At 39.2% G+C, this 14,962-nt stretch overlaps 2 protein-coding genes across 3 annotated transcripts; both read left to right on the forward strand.

The window, feature by feature from the left end:
* Window positions 1-370: 370 nt before the first annotated feature.
* Window positions 371-1,845, forward strand: LOC102799967 (hatching enzyme 1.2-like). Its single transcript, XM_006788566.2, has 8 exons — window positions 371-442; window positions 536-587; window positions 667-726; window positions 809-961; window positions 1,062-1,179; window positions 1,267-1,445; window positions 1,545-1,626; window positions 1,713-1,845. Exons 1-8 carry the CDS (start codon window positions 371-373, stop codon window positions 1,843-1,845), a joined length of 849 nt encoding a protein of 282 aa, XP_006788629.2.
* Window positions 1,846-4,304: 2,459 nt separating this feature from the next.
* On the forward strand, window positions 4,305-10,550 carry tra2b (transformer 2 beta homolog). 2 transcript variants are annotated; one of them, XM_006788564.3, is made up of 8 exons: window positions 4,305-4,451; window positions 6,813-6,949; window positions 8,542-8,695; window positions 8,807-8,995; window positions 9,086-9,201; window positions 9,855-9,977; window positions 10,099-10,169; window positions 10,260-10,550. In XM_006788564.3, the coding sequence occupies exons 1-8, from the start codon at window positions 4,428-4,430 to the stop codon at window positions 10,268-10,270; spliced, it is 825 nt and encodes a 274-aa protein (XP_006788627.1). In that variant the 5' UTR covers window positions 4,305-4,427; the 3' UTR covers window positions 10,271-10,550. The 2 variants fall into 2 exon arrangements, with proteins under 2 accessions (XP_006788627.1, XP_006788628.1); XM_006788565.3 differs by having other exon boundaries at window positions 10,102-10,169.
* The last annotated feature ends 4,412 nt before the right edge of the window (window positions 10,551-14,962 follow it).

Consider the following 14,962-nt stretch of genomic DNA (forward strand, 5'->3'; position numbering starts at 1 on the left):
CACAAAATCACTAGTTGCCAGCTCAGTCAGACACAAATTGCTGGTCTGTTGGGCTGAACTCGGACAGCAAAAACACCTTTAAGTGCCTTGTTTCTGAAAGTGCTGAATCTTGCACGCAATAAGTACAGGGCATAAGTGAAGGTCAGCATCAGGCCCACCTGTTATGGATCAGCAGTGGATTTAGAGTAAATTACACACACCGCATGATGAGGGATCTTAATCATGCTTCATCATCTGAATTGAGGCCCAATCAGTACAGAGCAGCGGAGGAGAAGTGGGTATATAGATTCAGCAGAGGTGAGGAGTTCATTTAGCTCCTGCATCAGGAGAGCGCTGGATTGAAACTGGTGAACCAGCCTGAAACACAACAATGCATTCTTCCATTATACTTCTGGTTATCTTGTTTGGCTTGTTGACCCAGGCGAACACAATACCTGTTAAAGTAAGTATATAATTAAGAGGAGTATATAGACTCCTTTTTTCTCGTCTTGTCATGCTTTGCAGCTGAAATATGTCAACATTTTTTGTGCGACAGAATTCGACTGGTGTGCACGAGGGGAAAGTGAGGTTGAAAAGGAAATTCTCTGGTGGGTCCCGATTCCTTGCACCTCAACTTGCATTTTCACAGTGATTTTCTGTTTATTCCATATTTATTTTTGTGTTCAGAGGAAAATATAGAGCATGATGAAATGACCACAATGGATCAAATCCTGGAGGTCAATCGCAGTAAGTGAACTGTAAATTACATAGAATTGTACTGATGTCAGTTTTTTCCCTGCATATTGAAAAGAATGCATTTTCTCATCAGAGATACGAGCCCCAAGAGGAATGTCAATAAGGGACGGCGATATTGCTGTTTCTCATGTAAGGAGTGCCATAACCTGCGCCGACAACACCTGTCTGTGGCCTAAATCTGTGGATGGATTTGTCTATGTACCCTACATCATCTCTCCACTGTATGGTATGAAGCTTTAAGACTTAAGGAGATGCTTCCGGTTTCTTATATCCCTTTATTATTTCATATTTTGCCTTTTTTGTGCATTCTTTCAACCTAACTTTAGACGACATGGACAGAATCACCATAGAAACTGGAATGCAAGACATTTCCGCTGGAACATGCGTTAAATTTGTTCCCCGCACTCACGAAGGCAACTTCCTTGACGTTCAGCCTAGATATGGGTGAGCGTGACTCCTGCTTATGGCTTCTTACAGTGTGCTGTGATGATTGTACATACCGTAGAATTTGTGCTCTGCATCCCTCCCTAGCTGCTGGTCATTTCTGGGGCAGACTGGGGGAAGCCAGACCCTGTCACTGCAGACTCCTGGGTGCATGTGGTCGGGAATCGCTGCTCATGAATTCATGCATGCTCTCGGCTTCGTACACGAGCAATCCCGATCAGACCGTGACAACTATGTCACAATTATATGGAAAAACATCATGCCAGGTTCGCACGTTTTATCACTACGTCATTCTAATTGCAGTGGCTAGATTTTTCACAAAATGAGTGTGAATGTGTTTTGGTTTTTTTGGGTTTTTTTGGCAGAGCACATACATAACTTCAGGAAACAGGTGACAAACAATCTCAACAGCCCATATGACTACAGCTCTGTCATGCATTATGGACGGTGAGTTGCTCTCTGATTCAACATAATTATCTGTTATTTAGACTCGGGCATCCCTGTATCATATATGTTTTGCATCTTTGATACAGATATGCCTTCTCTGAAGATGGCGGACCAACAATAATCCCCAAACCAGATCCCTATATCCCCATCGGCCAGCGAGATGGTCCTAGCGTAATGGATCTTCATAAAATAAATATCCTCTATAACTGCGGTTGGTAGATTTATACAGTAAACTGACAGTTGTTAGAAAAAAAGTTGAAAAGGACTGACTGGATTTCCTCTCTGTTTCTCACTATAGCTACCGATGACTAACTGGATCCAGAAACCTCTGCTGTAATGTCCTGCCAGATGTCACAAATAGTTTATTACAACTTCTCAGCTTGAGATGATAATCTGGGCAGTGGTTTAACCTGAGTCTATAGCAATGTATATTTTATTTTCACTGTCTAGTCTGCACTTTGAGCTTTTATTGATTCAAGACCTTCTGCCGTGGGGTGTTATAAATTACCAGATAACAACTAAAGGCTGCATTTCTCTAGTATAAATAAAGTGCCAAAAACAAAACTCACCAGTTTTAAGTGCCCGCTGATGCCAGTAACATCATTGTATCCGATCTCTGATCTATTTTATGGCTCTTGTCTATCTTCTGCTTACTTTAAATTAAAAATGAAAAATAAAAAATAAAAAATGGCTAATGGTTTATTTTTGTTTTCCAGAGACAGACTACAAGTTTTAAAAAATAGACACTGCTTTCAGGTGTAAAAGTAGAATAAATGATTTCGCACTTACATACATGAAAGTATAAACTATGTATAAACTTCACATATGTGAAAAATAAACAGTGGATGTTATTAGGCAGATTTTTTTTTTTTTGTCAAGAGCTGGTAAACAAGATGTTCAACATATTACCATTTTGAAGTAAGCAAAGTCACTGACATTTAATTTCACAGTAAGCTGATATCTCTGATCTCTCAGGGCTGCTGTAGTTTTGGACTTGAGCAAGTCCATTGATGTCCCAGGTGGAAATGGAAAAGACACTGGACATTTGATTTTCACTGAGAGAAGATCTGTGTCTGGATTTGTTGAACTTCATCCCTGAGAAAGAGAACCAATGTCTTCTGAGCATGTGTCCTTATGTGTTAAAATGATCTCCTCTTTGAGATAATAAAAACCAGCAGTGATGCTGACCTGAAGTGCTCAAAACAGAATAAAAAGTGTAACAAACTGTGTGATTCACTGCTCTTGCCCTGGTGAAGTTAACTATGCAAACTGCAATATCAACAGTATGGTTAATTTTTAGCACATCACCTGCCACAGTATAAATCGATGGAAAAATATGAATTTCACTTCTGGGTTAATTTTACTCACTTTCACAATTTCACTGCTGTAAATATCTGACGTGTTTCCCTCTTCTTGATGGATAAATATATTATGATTTTATATATTCCACGGGGACTTCAATAACAATGGTGCCACCCCCTGTAGAAACTAACACATGTCACTCTCTTTTTGTAGCTTTTAAGGGTGCCGATATTACACTGCTGCAGCATTAAACTGTGCATTCTGCCAGGCTACATAATGTCTGGGAGTTTATGCACCACTCACTGTAGAATTAAGCAAAACTTGCCACTTATCTTATTGTAGTGTTAAGCTAACACTTACTTATGTACACTTCTTGGCCACTTCATTATTTACACCTTCCTAGTGATTGAGCCTTCTTTTCCCTTTAAAGCTGTATAAATCTTTTATGCCATACGCTGAACAAGGAGCTGATCTTGTTTTGGTGAGCCCCTGCATTTTAGTTGTAATGAGTGTTTTTTGAGTTACCAGGTGTTTTTACCCAGAAAACTGCCATTCACTTTTTTTAAATTCTCTATAAACCATAGAAATGTGCAAAAATAACAGTAAATTAGTAGTTTCTGAAATACTAAAATCAGCTCATCTGGCACCAACAACCACGTTGCATTCAAAGTCACTTAAATTTGAGGAATTTGAGGAAGTTGTCTTTGCCATGTCTACTTGCCTACATGTTTTGAGTTGCTGTTGTGCCATTTATTGATTACATATTCATTAGAGAGCAGTTGACCAGGTATACCGAATAAAGTGGCCAGGGAATGTGTATACTTGTATTTCCTTAATAAGGATTAGTGCAGAGTTTGCATGTTTCGGTTTCTTTCACTTCCCCAGTTGTTTTGTCACATTACTGTCTCCCTCAATCACTTCCATTGTGAGCTTTTGTTTTAATTTTTATTTTGCTATTTCAGTTGTATGTGTGTTTGTTTTGTTTTTTTATTCACCTTCTGTCACAGAGTTTTTCTATTTGCTGGCATTGTACAAAACAGACTACATTTCTTTCACAGAAGAAATGCAAAAAATAAAAGAACTGAAAAAGTGCTGATGAAGTAACTAAACTACAAGCAAAATAGCAACAGGACATGCTATAAAGTTAAAAGTTTACTGTTGAAAAAAAACGTTGGCATATTTGCTGTGCCTATTTTACATTTCCATTGCCTAACTGTTACATCTACTCCTACCCGTACCAGTTTTAAAAGAAATTTAAAAAAAAATTAACATCGTGCAGAATTGATTTCAGCTTGTTTCACAAAAATTCGAGTTTCTCACGTGGCCCCTTGGGGGAAATTCTACACGTAACCAAATCTCGGGTTTGGCACGTAAAAACGCGATAGCCAGCCCCGAGACTGCTGGATCTTTCTAGACGCAGACCCGGGGGTGGAGCTAGAGTCTCACACTGTGTAGTGTAGATTGTAGAGTATCTGTCAACAATATATTAAATTTCAAAAATGAGCGATAACGACAAAAGCCGGGTACGTATACATTTTATTACCGTTTGTAATGCATTAAACATTTTAAATCCTTGGGTTTGACAGGGTAACTGAAATTGTAACGGTAACAACCTTGTTCATATTTTGTTGGCTAGTAGTACCCAGCTTACCTTGTTGGCACAACTCTTTGGTCGAAAGCTGGGTTTTAGAAAGAAAATAAATTGCACAAATTTAAACAATAAAAGGCGATTTTATGCCCAACGGATACGAGTTTTTAGTTCATCTTTAGCTACCTGGCTAAGACTAGCTTATAGATGAAAGCTAGGCCTGGTGCTTTTTTGTTTACGAGCCGGGGTTTGCACTGAAAACACTGCAATGTCGGCAAACATGTTTATAACGTTTTTAAATTGTTAAAACTCAGTAATTTTCATGTAAATTTTAGCTTCTTCGTCTGATTCGTCCTATGATTGTGCGTAGAAACCAAGTAAAATATTTCATGTCGTTGCGGATTCAGTGGAAGACATTTGCCTAACGAACTGTTATATTTTCGCTGTTTTGTTGTTGTTTTTTGCTCGTTTGTTTGTTTTTGTTTTTGTTTTGTCCCCCCCTTCCCCGGATTGAATTATATCATGTTACGTCTGCTGGTTATTAATCTTTGAATGTCATTGTGGGTTTCCTTAGTTCTTAGGCATTACAGCAATTTAAAACAAAACTAACGACCTCAAGATTTGACCTTTTTTTTTAAAAATTCATTTTTATTAACTCATGCAGCTCTCCCACACCATCTTAAAACGGTTAAAGCTGATACGCCACAAGCACCAGCATTATGGATAAGTTTGATTAATACTTGCTGGGCTGACTGACCTGTGTGCAGTAATATCCTTCCTGTAGTGAACTGTTTAATATCCCCTCACCTTGCACAGCTCCTGAATGCTTCTGTCTGTTTAATGGGTGTGTGATATGCCCTGTGTTCCCATGTTATTAAATATATGTGGGAGGGCAAATGGCAGATTAAGAAAAAAGAAATGAAGAATTTATTTTCTGCATGTAAACCCATATTTTGAACTGGTTTGTATTAGTTCCTGCAAGGTGCTGGGTGCTTGTTGCTTAACTAACAAGTTTTTTTTTGCCTCTTATTGGATTTCTTTTTTTGGTTAATATTTAATCTTTATGGTTTTCAATATATTATGTAATCGTAACAGATAGCAACAGTTTTCTGTCTTTGCATTTCCAGAACAGGTTTTAAGTGCTGCTCAGTACAAATGAGTGGCTGCTACATCTTGAGGTCGTTGGAGCAAATTTAAGACTTTATTTTGGAGTTATCCACAAAAAAATGGAGACAGTGTTGGTAGTTTTAATCTTAATTATAAAATATTCACAGTCAGTGGTTTGATGAACACTATGGTGACTTAAAGGCCATTTGTCAGAAATTATGTAAGAAGGAAATTTGGGAAAATATATTGTTAAAGGAAGGCAAAGGGAATCACAAGAAGTTACCTTCACATCCTTATCCTTCAGTTTTAGTTGTAATTTTTAAAAAATGATCACACCCGGTTTTACCTCTCAATTATTCCAAATTGTTTTTGAGGAAGTTCTTAGGAAAAGTGGCCAGAAAAACACAAAAGTGAAAGCAAAACCACTGAGCGTGAATATTAATAAAAACACTGACAGTATGTATAATGTGGTCTTTAACATTCCCATTAATGTCATTAGCTCGTACTACTACTACTACTACTACTACTAATAATAATAATAATAATACAACATTAAACGTTGAATGAGCGTGCAGTTTTAATTGCAGTCATATATTCTTCATCCTTTTCTTTTTCATAAAGGTTAAGGTTGGACGAAGAAAATACGGAAGAAGTCCACTTTATTTTCAATAATATGAAGCTCAGATGTGTGAAGCTGAATTGTTGAATGCATGCTAAAACATGAGGAGGGAAGAAGTATGGGCAGTGTGTGAGAGATGGGGAAGTAAGAAGAAGTAAGACAATTGAAGAAAGAAGAATAATGTCAAGTAATGAAGTTACAGAAATGAAGTTAAGGAAGTAATCTGGATAAGGTCACTGCGCTAAGTAAATTTCTGGTCTGTTTGTCAAATGCGTGCATGTTCTTCTTATTCAATACACACACATTAGTTTAAATCATTGCAATTTTATCTCACAACTGACAATTTTCTTTTTTTTCCCCACTATTTAACAACATATTAATGTAAACATATTGATGTCATATTATCCATGGCTACACAGCACTCCTATTTCACAATCCTAAATTCAGTTTTCTTCCTGTACTTTTCACAGGATAGTCTTAATTCTTAAATACACAGTAATATTTTTGGCAAATGTATGTGTTGATCACTTTATTGGTGCTGATTTTAAAAAATGTGTGTGGTTCGTTCAGGAGTCTCGCTCTGCATCCAGGAGCGTGACCCCACGGGGCTCTGGGAAGTTGGGGAGCCAGTCCCCAGCTCAATCTCCTGCCCACTCAAAAGGAGGCTCCCACTCCAAATCTCGCTCTCGGTCAAGGTCAAAATCTTGGTGAGTAATACACGCATAAAATTCTCTACTATCAATAAACAGACTCAATATGGCCACTTTCATGTTATACCCACCCTGTTCAGGGCTTCACGGCAAGAGAATCCTGGGTTCAAACCCAGACAGGGGACTTCTCTGTGGAGCTGACTTCTTCCGTTTCTCTGGCCATTGACAAATCTTGCAAAAGTTCAAGAGTTTCACTTCCAAGTTGTTGAAAAAACCCCAAACAAACAAAAAAAAGACATTTACATCTGCATTGCCTGCCAATGTCTGCTTCATGTGTGAGTGAGTGTCCTGGTCACTGTGCTACAAACGCAGTGGCAATGTCAGTAGATCAGACCATGCAAGTAAAATTTACACTTTCAGTGCAAATTTTCAGTGGGGAATTAAATGTTGCAGCTCTTGATGGTTGACAACACAAACACTATTCAGTTAAACTATATGTTCATATTTCATTGAGGCAAAACGCAGCTTAACGGTTCAGTCTCAGATGTTACGTAGTTGTCTCCAGCCCCGGCAGGTGAGAGCCTGTCTCTATCTCTCACTCTCAACCTCTGTGACGGGAAGTTGTTACCAAGCGAAAGAGGCACGAGCCGGCGGGTTTTGCAGTACTTTGATCTTAAAAAACAGAAGGTTTGTGTGTTGGCTACGTCACAGGAAACTGGCATTTAACTAGCATCGCTAAGTTTAGCTACACGCTGCAAATTAATCTGACATTGTGCTTGTTTTACATGATGCAAAGTGGCACACATTTCATCAACATTTAAATATGATGTGGTTATAGAAGACTGTGAGTAATGGTTTTAAATAGCTCTTAAATACACACACAGTATTTCTGTGTGCAGTGTTTCATCCATTAGACTGTGTGCACTTCTACCTGTTTTCTGACTGTTTTATTACTTTTAGGCTATTAAAAAAATATTTCTATCCTTTAAATGACTAGGAAATTAGTTGCCAGGAACATCCCTACTGGATGGTGTCAAATTATTGGATAAGCATGCAAAAAATTGCACCTGTTCATCTCTTTAATATTATTACTCCTAGTGGTGGTCCCAAGCCTGGATAAGTAGGAGGGCTGTGTTAAAGCAAACATGCAGATCAATCCACACTGTGGCAGCCCCTAGGGAAATAAGGGAGCAGCTTAAAGTACCTCCAATAAGACATTTGACTTGTGCATTCTGTTTCCCCATTCACAGGAGAGAGACTTTTTACTCTGTTTGTAAGGTGTAAGGGCAGCGCTGTCATTCAGCAATACAGCACCAGGTGTATTTTTGATAGAAACACTTTAAGTTGCACAGAAATCCAAAGTAAATTGTCGGTTTTCAAAAGTTTGCGACAATGTGAACAAAGCCTTGTCGGAAATTTGACGTCACAGAGGGTTTAGTGTTAGAGATTGTGACAGTGGTAAGTGGGGTTACTTTTCACTAGAGTCTGGGATGTTTTGGCAGTTATTTTAAGTATTTCATGCTCTTTTTTTTTTTTTTTTTTGGTCCATGCTATAATTTTCATAAAGACAAATGTAAATTTGTGGAATTACTTGAAAATTGCCAGAGAACGTATAAATATGGGTTGTTTGTTTCTCTCGCTCTCTATAGGTCACATTCCCACCGCTCACGGAGACACTACAGCCGCTCCCGCTCCCGATCCTATCATCACCGATCTCACAGTAGGTCCTACAGCGGAGAGCGTCGGCGCAGAAGCCACAGCCATTCACCCATGTCCAATCGTCGGAGGCACATTGGCAACCGTGTATGTGCTTAGCAATGTGTGATATCTAAAAACAGAGGATGTATTGGTTTAATGAATCATTTTAATGAGAAAATGATCACATCCAAATCTTGAAACCTTTCAAATTTGCAGGCTAATCCAGATCCGAATTGCTGCCTGGGAGTCTTTGGCCTGAGCTTGTACACCACAGAGAGGGATCTGAGGGACGTCTTCTCCAAATACGGCCCCCTGGACGATGTCTCCATTGTGTATGACCAGCAGTCGAGGCGATCCAGGGGCTTTGCTTTTGTGTATTTCGAGAACACAGATGATGCCAAAGAGGTACAAGAACAATAATAAATAACCCCGCCTGCCACACCTATACTTAAAATATCCTCTAGGACGGCAAGTGTAATTTATGTTCGCTTCCAGGCGAAGGAGCGAGCCAATGGCATGGAGCTGGACGGGCGTACAATCAGGGTGGACTTCTCCATTACAAAAAGACCTCACACCCCAACACCTGGAATTTACATGGGCCGGCCCACATAGTAAGCAATCTCTTTGTGTGGAATAATTAAATAAGTTTTTAAACAAAGACACAGTTAAAATGCTTGTAATATAAGACAGCGCTAACTTATGGACACATCAAAGCATCTGAAATAAAATTCTTAGTGTTACTAAACATGAAAAGTAGTGTTTTTATTCAACATTTATTCAGTCGACAGTAAAGGAAAAAAGAAAATAGAAACAGGCTCTTACAAAATTTGTCCCTGTGTCATAAGTTGTATCCAGTTGAACCTAAAATGAACACAGAGATTTTAATGGTAAAAATGACACAACTAACCTCTTCAAAGGCCTGAGCCACACGGGCTTAGAGACTGGTCAGCAAATCCCTGGCCATCAATGATCACTTGGGAAAATATGCTTTCTCCAACCTCTTGGCGAGTGGTTGCTAAGGTCTCAGTCACACAGCCCTAGAGTCTAGTCAGTGACCCCCTGATAACCACAGGTAACTAGGGAACAGTGTAAGCAAGTAGGTTCTGGCAGTTGCTAGGTGAAATTTGTGAAAAAGAGGTATATATTGCTGCACCAAAAACCTTCTTTTAAATCTTTTTCATTGGAGGTGAGAATGTAACAGTAAAATAAGGCAAAAGTACGCTTTGTGTAGCGTGAAAAATCTTATGTTATTGTTTTTGTGTAGCGGAGGAGGCGGTCCAAGCGGTCCCCGACGCTATTCACGTGACTACGACCGTGGTTACGACCGTGGATATGACCGAGGTGGATACGACCGCTATGATGACAGGGACTACTACAGATCATACAGGTGACTGTTAAAGGATATCAGCGGTTCCTTTGTTCTCATCGTGTCGTATTTGGGTTTGCTGTTCTTTATTTTATCCCCCTCTGACACTGACAAAAATGATAAACGGTCTTTGTTCCTCTAGAAGGCGATCTCCTTCACCGTACTACAGAGGCGCTTACAGGTCTCGATCGAGGTCACGGTCTTATTCTCCCCGTAAGTCATTTCAATAAAGTATCAGATGTTTTTATTGAAGAATCCAGCATGTTGTATTGTGTCATTTAATTACCCTGTTTTGTTCCACAGGTCGATATTGAAGGCTTCTGTCCCCTTATCTTCCCAAATGTGCAGAATTTCTTTTCTTTTTTTTTGGGGGGGGGGTTGTTACGTTTTGTAAAGACAGATATGATTGACTTCAGAGTACATCTTTCTTACTCTAATCATCAAACACCTTTTTGCTTAAAATACATTAAGTATAGTAAATTTATGAAGCGGTCCTTTCATGTTTTGAACGCCTGTTGTAAATGTTATACTCATGTCAGATTTATGTTGTGTAGTGGAGCAGATTAAAAAGGAGATCTGTTTTTCCCACCTTGACTCGTGTCCTTCCTCGCAGTATTTTATGCCTTTTACAACAGACTATTGCATTCGCAAGATATTTGTAATGCTGACATGAATATATTAAAGCCTTGACTTTATCATATTTATGCAGATTCTTTCTACAGAATTTTAAAATATCTAGTGCAAGGCGTTTCTATTGATTTGAGTTAAGTTAAATTTTCTGGAGGGCTTTGTATAGTGTCAAGTGGGTGAGGATAACATCAGGAATAAAACTGCTTTGATGAAATAGTAAAACACAAAAGTATTTTAATCTTCCTGTTAAAAGCTCAATCACTCAGGCCTCGTCCTTTCCTTACTGCAGCTGTTCATGCCGACCACGTTTAGCTGGATGGATTTGTTTGTTTTTTTAACCCCGCTGGAACTTTTTAATTAATTTATTTTCCCCCTAACTTTTCAGACCAGAGTAAACAGATCTGACCAGTTAGACAACTTGTTTGGCAACAAGCATAGCTCAAAACTTGCCTCTGTGCTGAATATACAAATGGTAAAAGGGTTATACTATTTTATATTTATTTTTTTTAAACCTCAAACACAGCTAGATGCTTCTCTAGGTCAGTTGGCTCTCTAAAGTCAAAGTAATGAATCCAGAATTTCAGTTTCTCCCTTTTCTGGTTTAGAAACATCAGGATCGGCTCATCGTTGCTTGGTGTCAACAGTGTGTTTTTTGAGGACAAATGTTCTGCAGAAACGCAACGTGTTTGATGTTTATACGTTACAAGTTCTGACCTCCTCCACCTGGGGTAGTAACTCATCCCTCACCCATAGCTGGCACTATACCGTTTTCTATCTGAGATCTATGGTCTTGGACTTGGATGTGCTAATTCCCGTGCAGGTGGAGGAGGTCAAGTGTCTTGGGGTCTTGTTCAAGAGTAAGGGAAGAGTGGGACATGAGATTGACAGGTGGATTGGGATGATGTCCACAGTGATGCAGATGCTGAACAGATCTGTTGTGGTGAAGAGAGAGCTGAGTATAGAAGCTAAGCTATCGATTAACCAGTCCCCCTACCCTCACCTATGGTCACAAGCTCTGGGAATGTAGTCGCGGATACAAGTGGGAGAGATGAGTTTCCTTTGAAGAGTGGCGGGGCTCGGTCATTCAAGAGGGACTCGGAATAGAGTTGCTCCTTCACGTTGAAAGGAGCCAGTTAAAGTGATTCAGGCATCTGACTAGGATACCTCCTGGATTGACAACAAATGGTGAATGTTTGCAGATAATTCAGCTTCTACCATACAAACTGCAGATAACCACAGCAATCACAAGTAGCCAGGCATGCACCCTGACCCTCCCGGATGAGCTGGAGGAGGTGTCTGGGATGAGGGAAGTCTGGGCTTCTCTGCTCAGACTGCTGCACCCACAAACTGAACCCAGTTAAACGGTAGAGGATGGATGGATGGATTGACCAATTCAGAACTGAAAAATCTGGGCTTTCGTGTCACTTTTTTGCAACATGCTTGCCGTGTAATGGCCTAAAGTTGGACCTTTTGACATCTGTTGGTTGCAGCAGTAATGTACAACTTCTTCTCTGAAAGTGAATAGTCTCTGTTTCTGGTTTCCATTACACAATTTCCAAGTTTCACTACAACTTAGACAGCAAGTGGGGACTGTTTGCAGATAAATCCGCTTCTTCAATGCAAACTTTAGGTTTTAAGTCAACCAGGGGAATGATCTAAAATGAATATGACTTCTTAGGAGAAAAATACACAAAGAGGAGTTTGTTGATGCAATCATGCTGACCCTTATTAACATTAAATTACATATGGATCCTTTTTTTTAATTGTTAATGATTGATAATAAATAAGGGTTTGAGGCATGAACTTTCCGTCAGTTTCCCAATGCCATAAAAAGCTGAAGTACTATCAGGCTAATTGGTGCTTCTAAACTGGCTGTAGACACAGGATTAAAGTGCTGCATGAATAGCCTGAAAACTATGAATGTGGTGGGCAGCGTAAAGTGCTTCAGGTTGTCAGTAAGACTAGAATATCAATATCATTTTCCAGCCTGCTTTGTTGAGCGTCAAAGGTTACCAAATTGTAGTACAGCAGGTTTGTCCACAATAGATTTGCCTTGTATAGCCATAGAAAACGTTTATTTAATGTCAGAAGAAGGTGAGTCGTTGGACTGCTTTATGATTATTTTTTTAACATGGTTTTGAGGAAAACTGATCCGTGACTAAATGCAGCTAAACAGCCACTGTGAAATCAAGTCAGTTACACCAAGCACACTGTTTAAAACTTCACCACAAGGTGAAGCAAGAGCCTCGGAGTAGCACCTAGCTGCAGGAAAGCAAAGTCCAACATCTACCCCTGCTGGTCACAAATCGTCCAAATCTGTATCCATGACATAGAGTACATTACATGGAAAAATTACTTGTTGGATTCTTTGCTTATTGTAGTTTTTCCCTTTTTGCCAGAGAGGAGAGGGGGAGGCGGAGAGGCACAGCTTGTGTCTTGTAAAAACAGGCAGTTTCTTTACTCAAAGGGTCGGTTCACCCAAATTATTAAAAAAAACACAACCCCCCCCCCCTCTTATCTCAAGTGAGATCAAGCCATGCAGATAATTTTTGTTTTATTTGTCCAGGCTTTGCAATATCCGTTCTGAGATTCCTCGCTTCACGCCAAGACCATTGAGGTGAAAGGACTTAATTTGTGGTGCATACAAGCACCTCAAATTATTTTTGGTTTTGTCCAGAATTTGGGTGATTAACTGTTAAAATTAATTAGATTCCCACAGTGGAGATATTGACAATTTTAAAAAATTCTAAATCTTAAAATTAACCATATCTGATGTATTTGATGCCCTCCAGCTGTTTGAGTTTCACTGAGTATAATGGAGCACTGTAACAAAAAAATAATTTCCCCCAGGGATCAATAAAGTATTCTGATTCTGATAAATGGATGCTTTACACTTTGGTTTACTGCACAACCAAGCAAGAAATAGACACACAGAAGATACAACAATACTCTAGATTCACTAAATATATATCAATATCACTAAATTCAACTCTGATTTGAATGGTTATTTACCCCAAACCCTATTCAACAGTTTATTTTGTGGCTTTAGTGTTGAAATTAATAAAACTAAATACTTTGCAAGGGAGCATTGTAACTTCCATAATTTATAAATTAGTACTTTAAACCTTGAATTAAAGTAAAAGATGTTAGAAATGATAAATAAAACAGTGTTGGGCAAGGATACCGTAAAAATTAATGCAAGTTAGAAGCAAGAAAAATTCACAAAGATGTTTTTTTTTCACTACCAAAAAAAGGGGAAGACCAGCAGAAAGACACCAGCAACCAGTGACCACACCTTGGAAAGTGCATAAGCCTATTTATTTCCATATTCTACCACAAGTCTACATGTGCAGTGTGTAGTGAGTTTTGTTCAGCAGTTTTCAGCACGTTCCCAAATGTCACATCCCTTCCACTCTCAGCTCAATTTTCCCCTCAGAGTGGAAATAATTTTTGGGTGGCTGGCGTGATTTGTCAGCACACTGACCTAATTGGGCATAACACATAAAAAGAACACATGTAAACAAACCCTGCTTTTCACGGGGAAATGCAAATGCGGCGCATGGATGTGATTTTATGACTTCTATACTGATGATGGGGAGTGGTAACATTAATCAAGTAGCTATTAATGCGTTTAAAGCGACTTAATGACTTGTTTGAATGGTGATTCTGATCTCTAAGCGTAAAGACCCAAGACAACTGTGTTAGCAGGTCACCAAGGAAAGTAACTAAATAGCTTGTTTTGTAAATAGGCCACAGTTTGGACATTCCTCTGTTCGCATACTGACGTAAACAGGGCAGGGATGGTCAGTACTGCTGCTGTTGGCACTGTCTCCACTACAGTGGGGTGGCAGTAATGTTCCAAGGCACAGGCCAGTCACATGTAGAAACACTCAGCTGCTGTAAGCACGAGGCTCCTCCCCCTTCTTCGGTAGTGTAGGTAGAAGGACTACACATCCATGCACGAGCCCTGCAGCCACAACCTTTCACTGACATTTCAGCCTTTGTTTGAAATTCGCCATACATACTTAGCCGTGCTTCCCTCCCAAACACACCCATCCGTGCGCACACACAAAAGAGACGGGATGCTACATCATGCGTAGGGTAAAATATATATATATATATATATATATATATATATATATATATATATATATATATATATATATATATATATATATATATATATGGCCTGAGTGGCACCGCATGGAGGCGCATGCAGCACAAGGCCTGGGATCCCCTCGCTCCTTCTTATCAGCAGCTTAAAATAAATATTTGCTCCTTTTTTACAATTTGCGCACTGGGGCTGTTGGTACTATTCAAGGCTTAAAAATGGAAACTGTCGCCACCTTTAATTAAAAAGTGTAAAAGCCAATAAG

The sequence above is a fragment of the Neolamprologus brichardi genome, chromosome 16 (genome assembly GCF_056152115.1).
Source record: "Neolamprologus brichardi isolate AB-2024 chromosome 16, ASM5615211v1, whole genome shotgun sequence".
In the NCBI taxonomy this organism is placed as follows: Eukaryota; Metazoa; Chordata; class Actinopteri; order Cichliformes; family Cichlidae; genus Neolamprologus; species Neolamprologus brichardi.

Bases quoted from the DNA above. Each gene is read 5' to 3' on its own strand.
- LOC102799967 (XM_006788566.2), top strand. From the start codon at position 371: ATGCATTCTTCCATTATACTTCTGGTTATCTTGTTTGGCTTGTTGACC. The intron at 962-1,061 runs GTATGAAGCTTT...ACCTAACTTTAG, and splicing joins CATCATCTCTCCACTGTATG to ACGACATGGACAGAATCACC. The intron at 1,627-1,712 runs GTGAGTTGCTCT...TCTTTGATACAG, and splicing joins TCTGTCATGCATTATGGACG to ATATGCCTTCTCTGAAGATG.
- tra2b (XM_006788564.3), top strand. From the start codon at position 4,428: ATGAGCGATAACGACAAAAGCCGG. The intron at 8,996-9,085 runs GTACAAGAACAA...GTTCGCTTCCAG, and splicing joins ACACAGATGATGCCAAAGAG to GCGAAGGAGCGAGCCAATGG. The intron at 9,202-9,854 runs GTAAGCAATCTC...GTTTTTGTGTAG, and splicing joins TACATGGGCCGGCCCACATA to CGGAGGAGGCGGTCCAAGCG.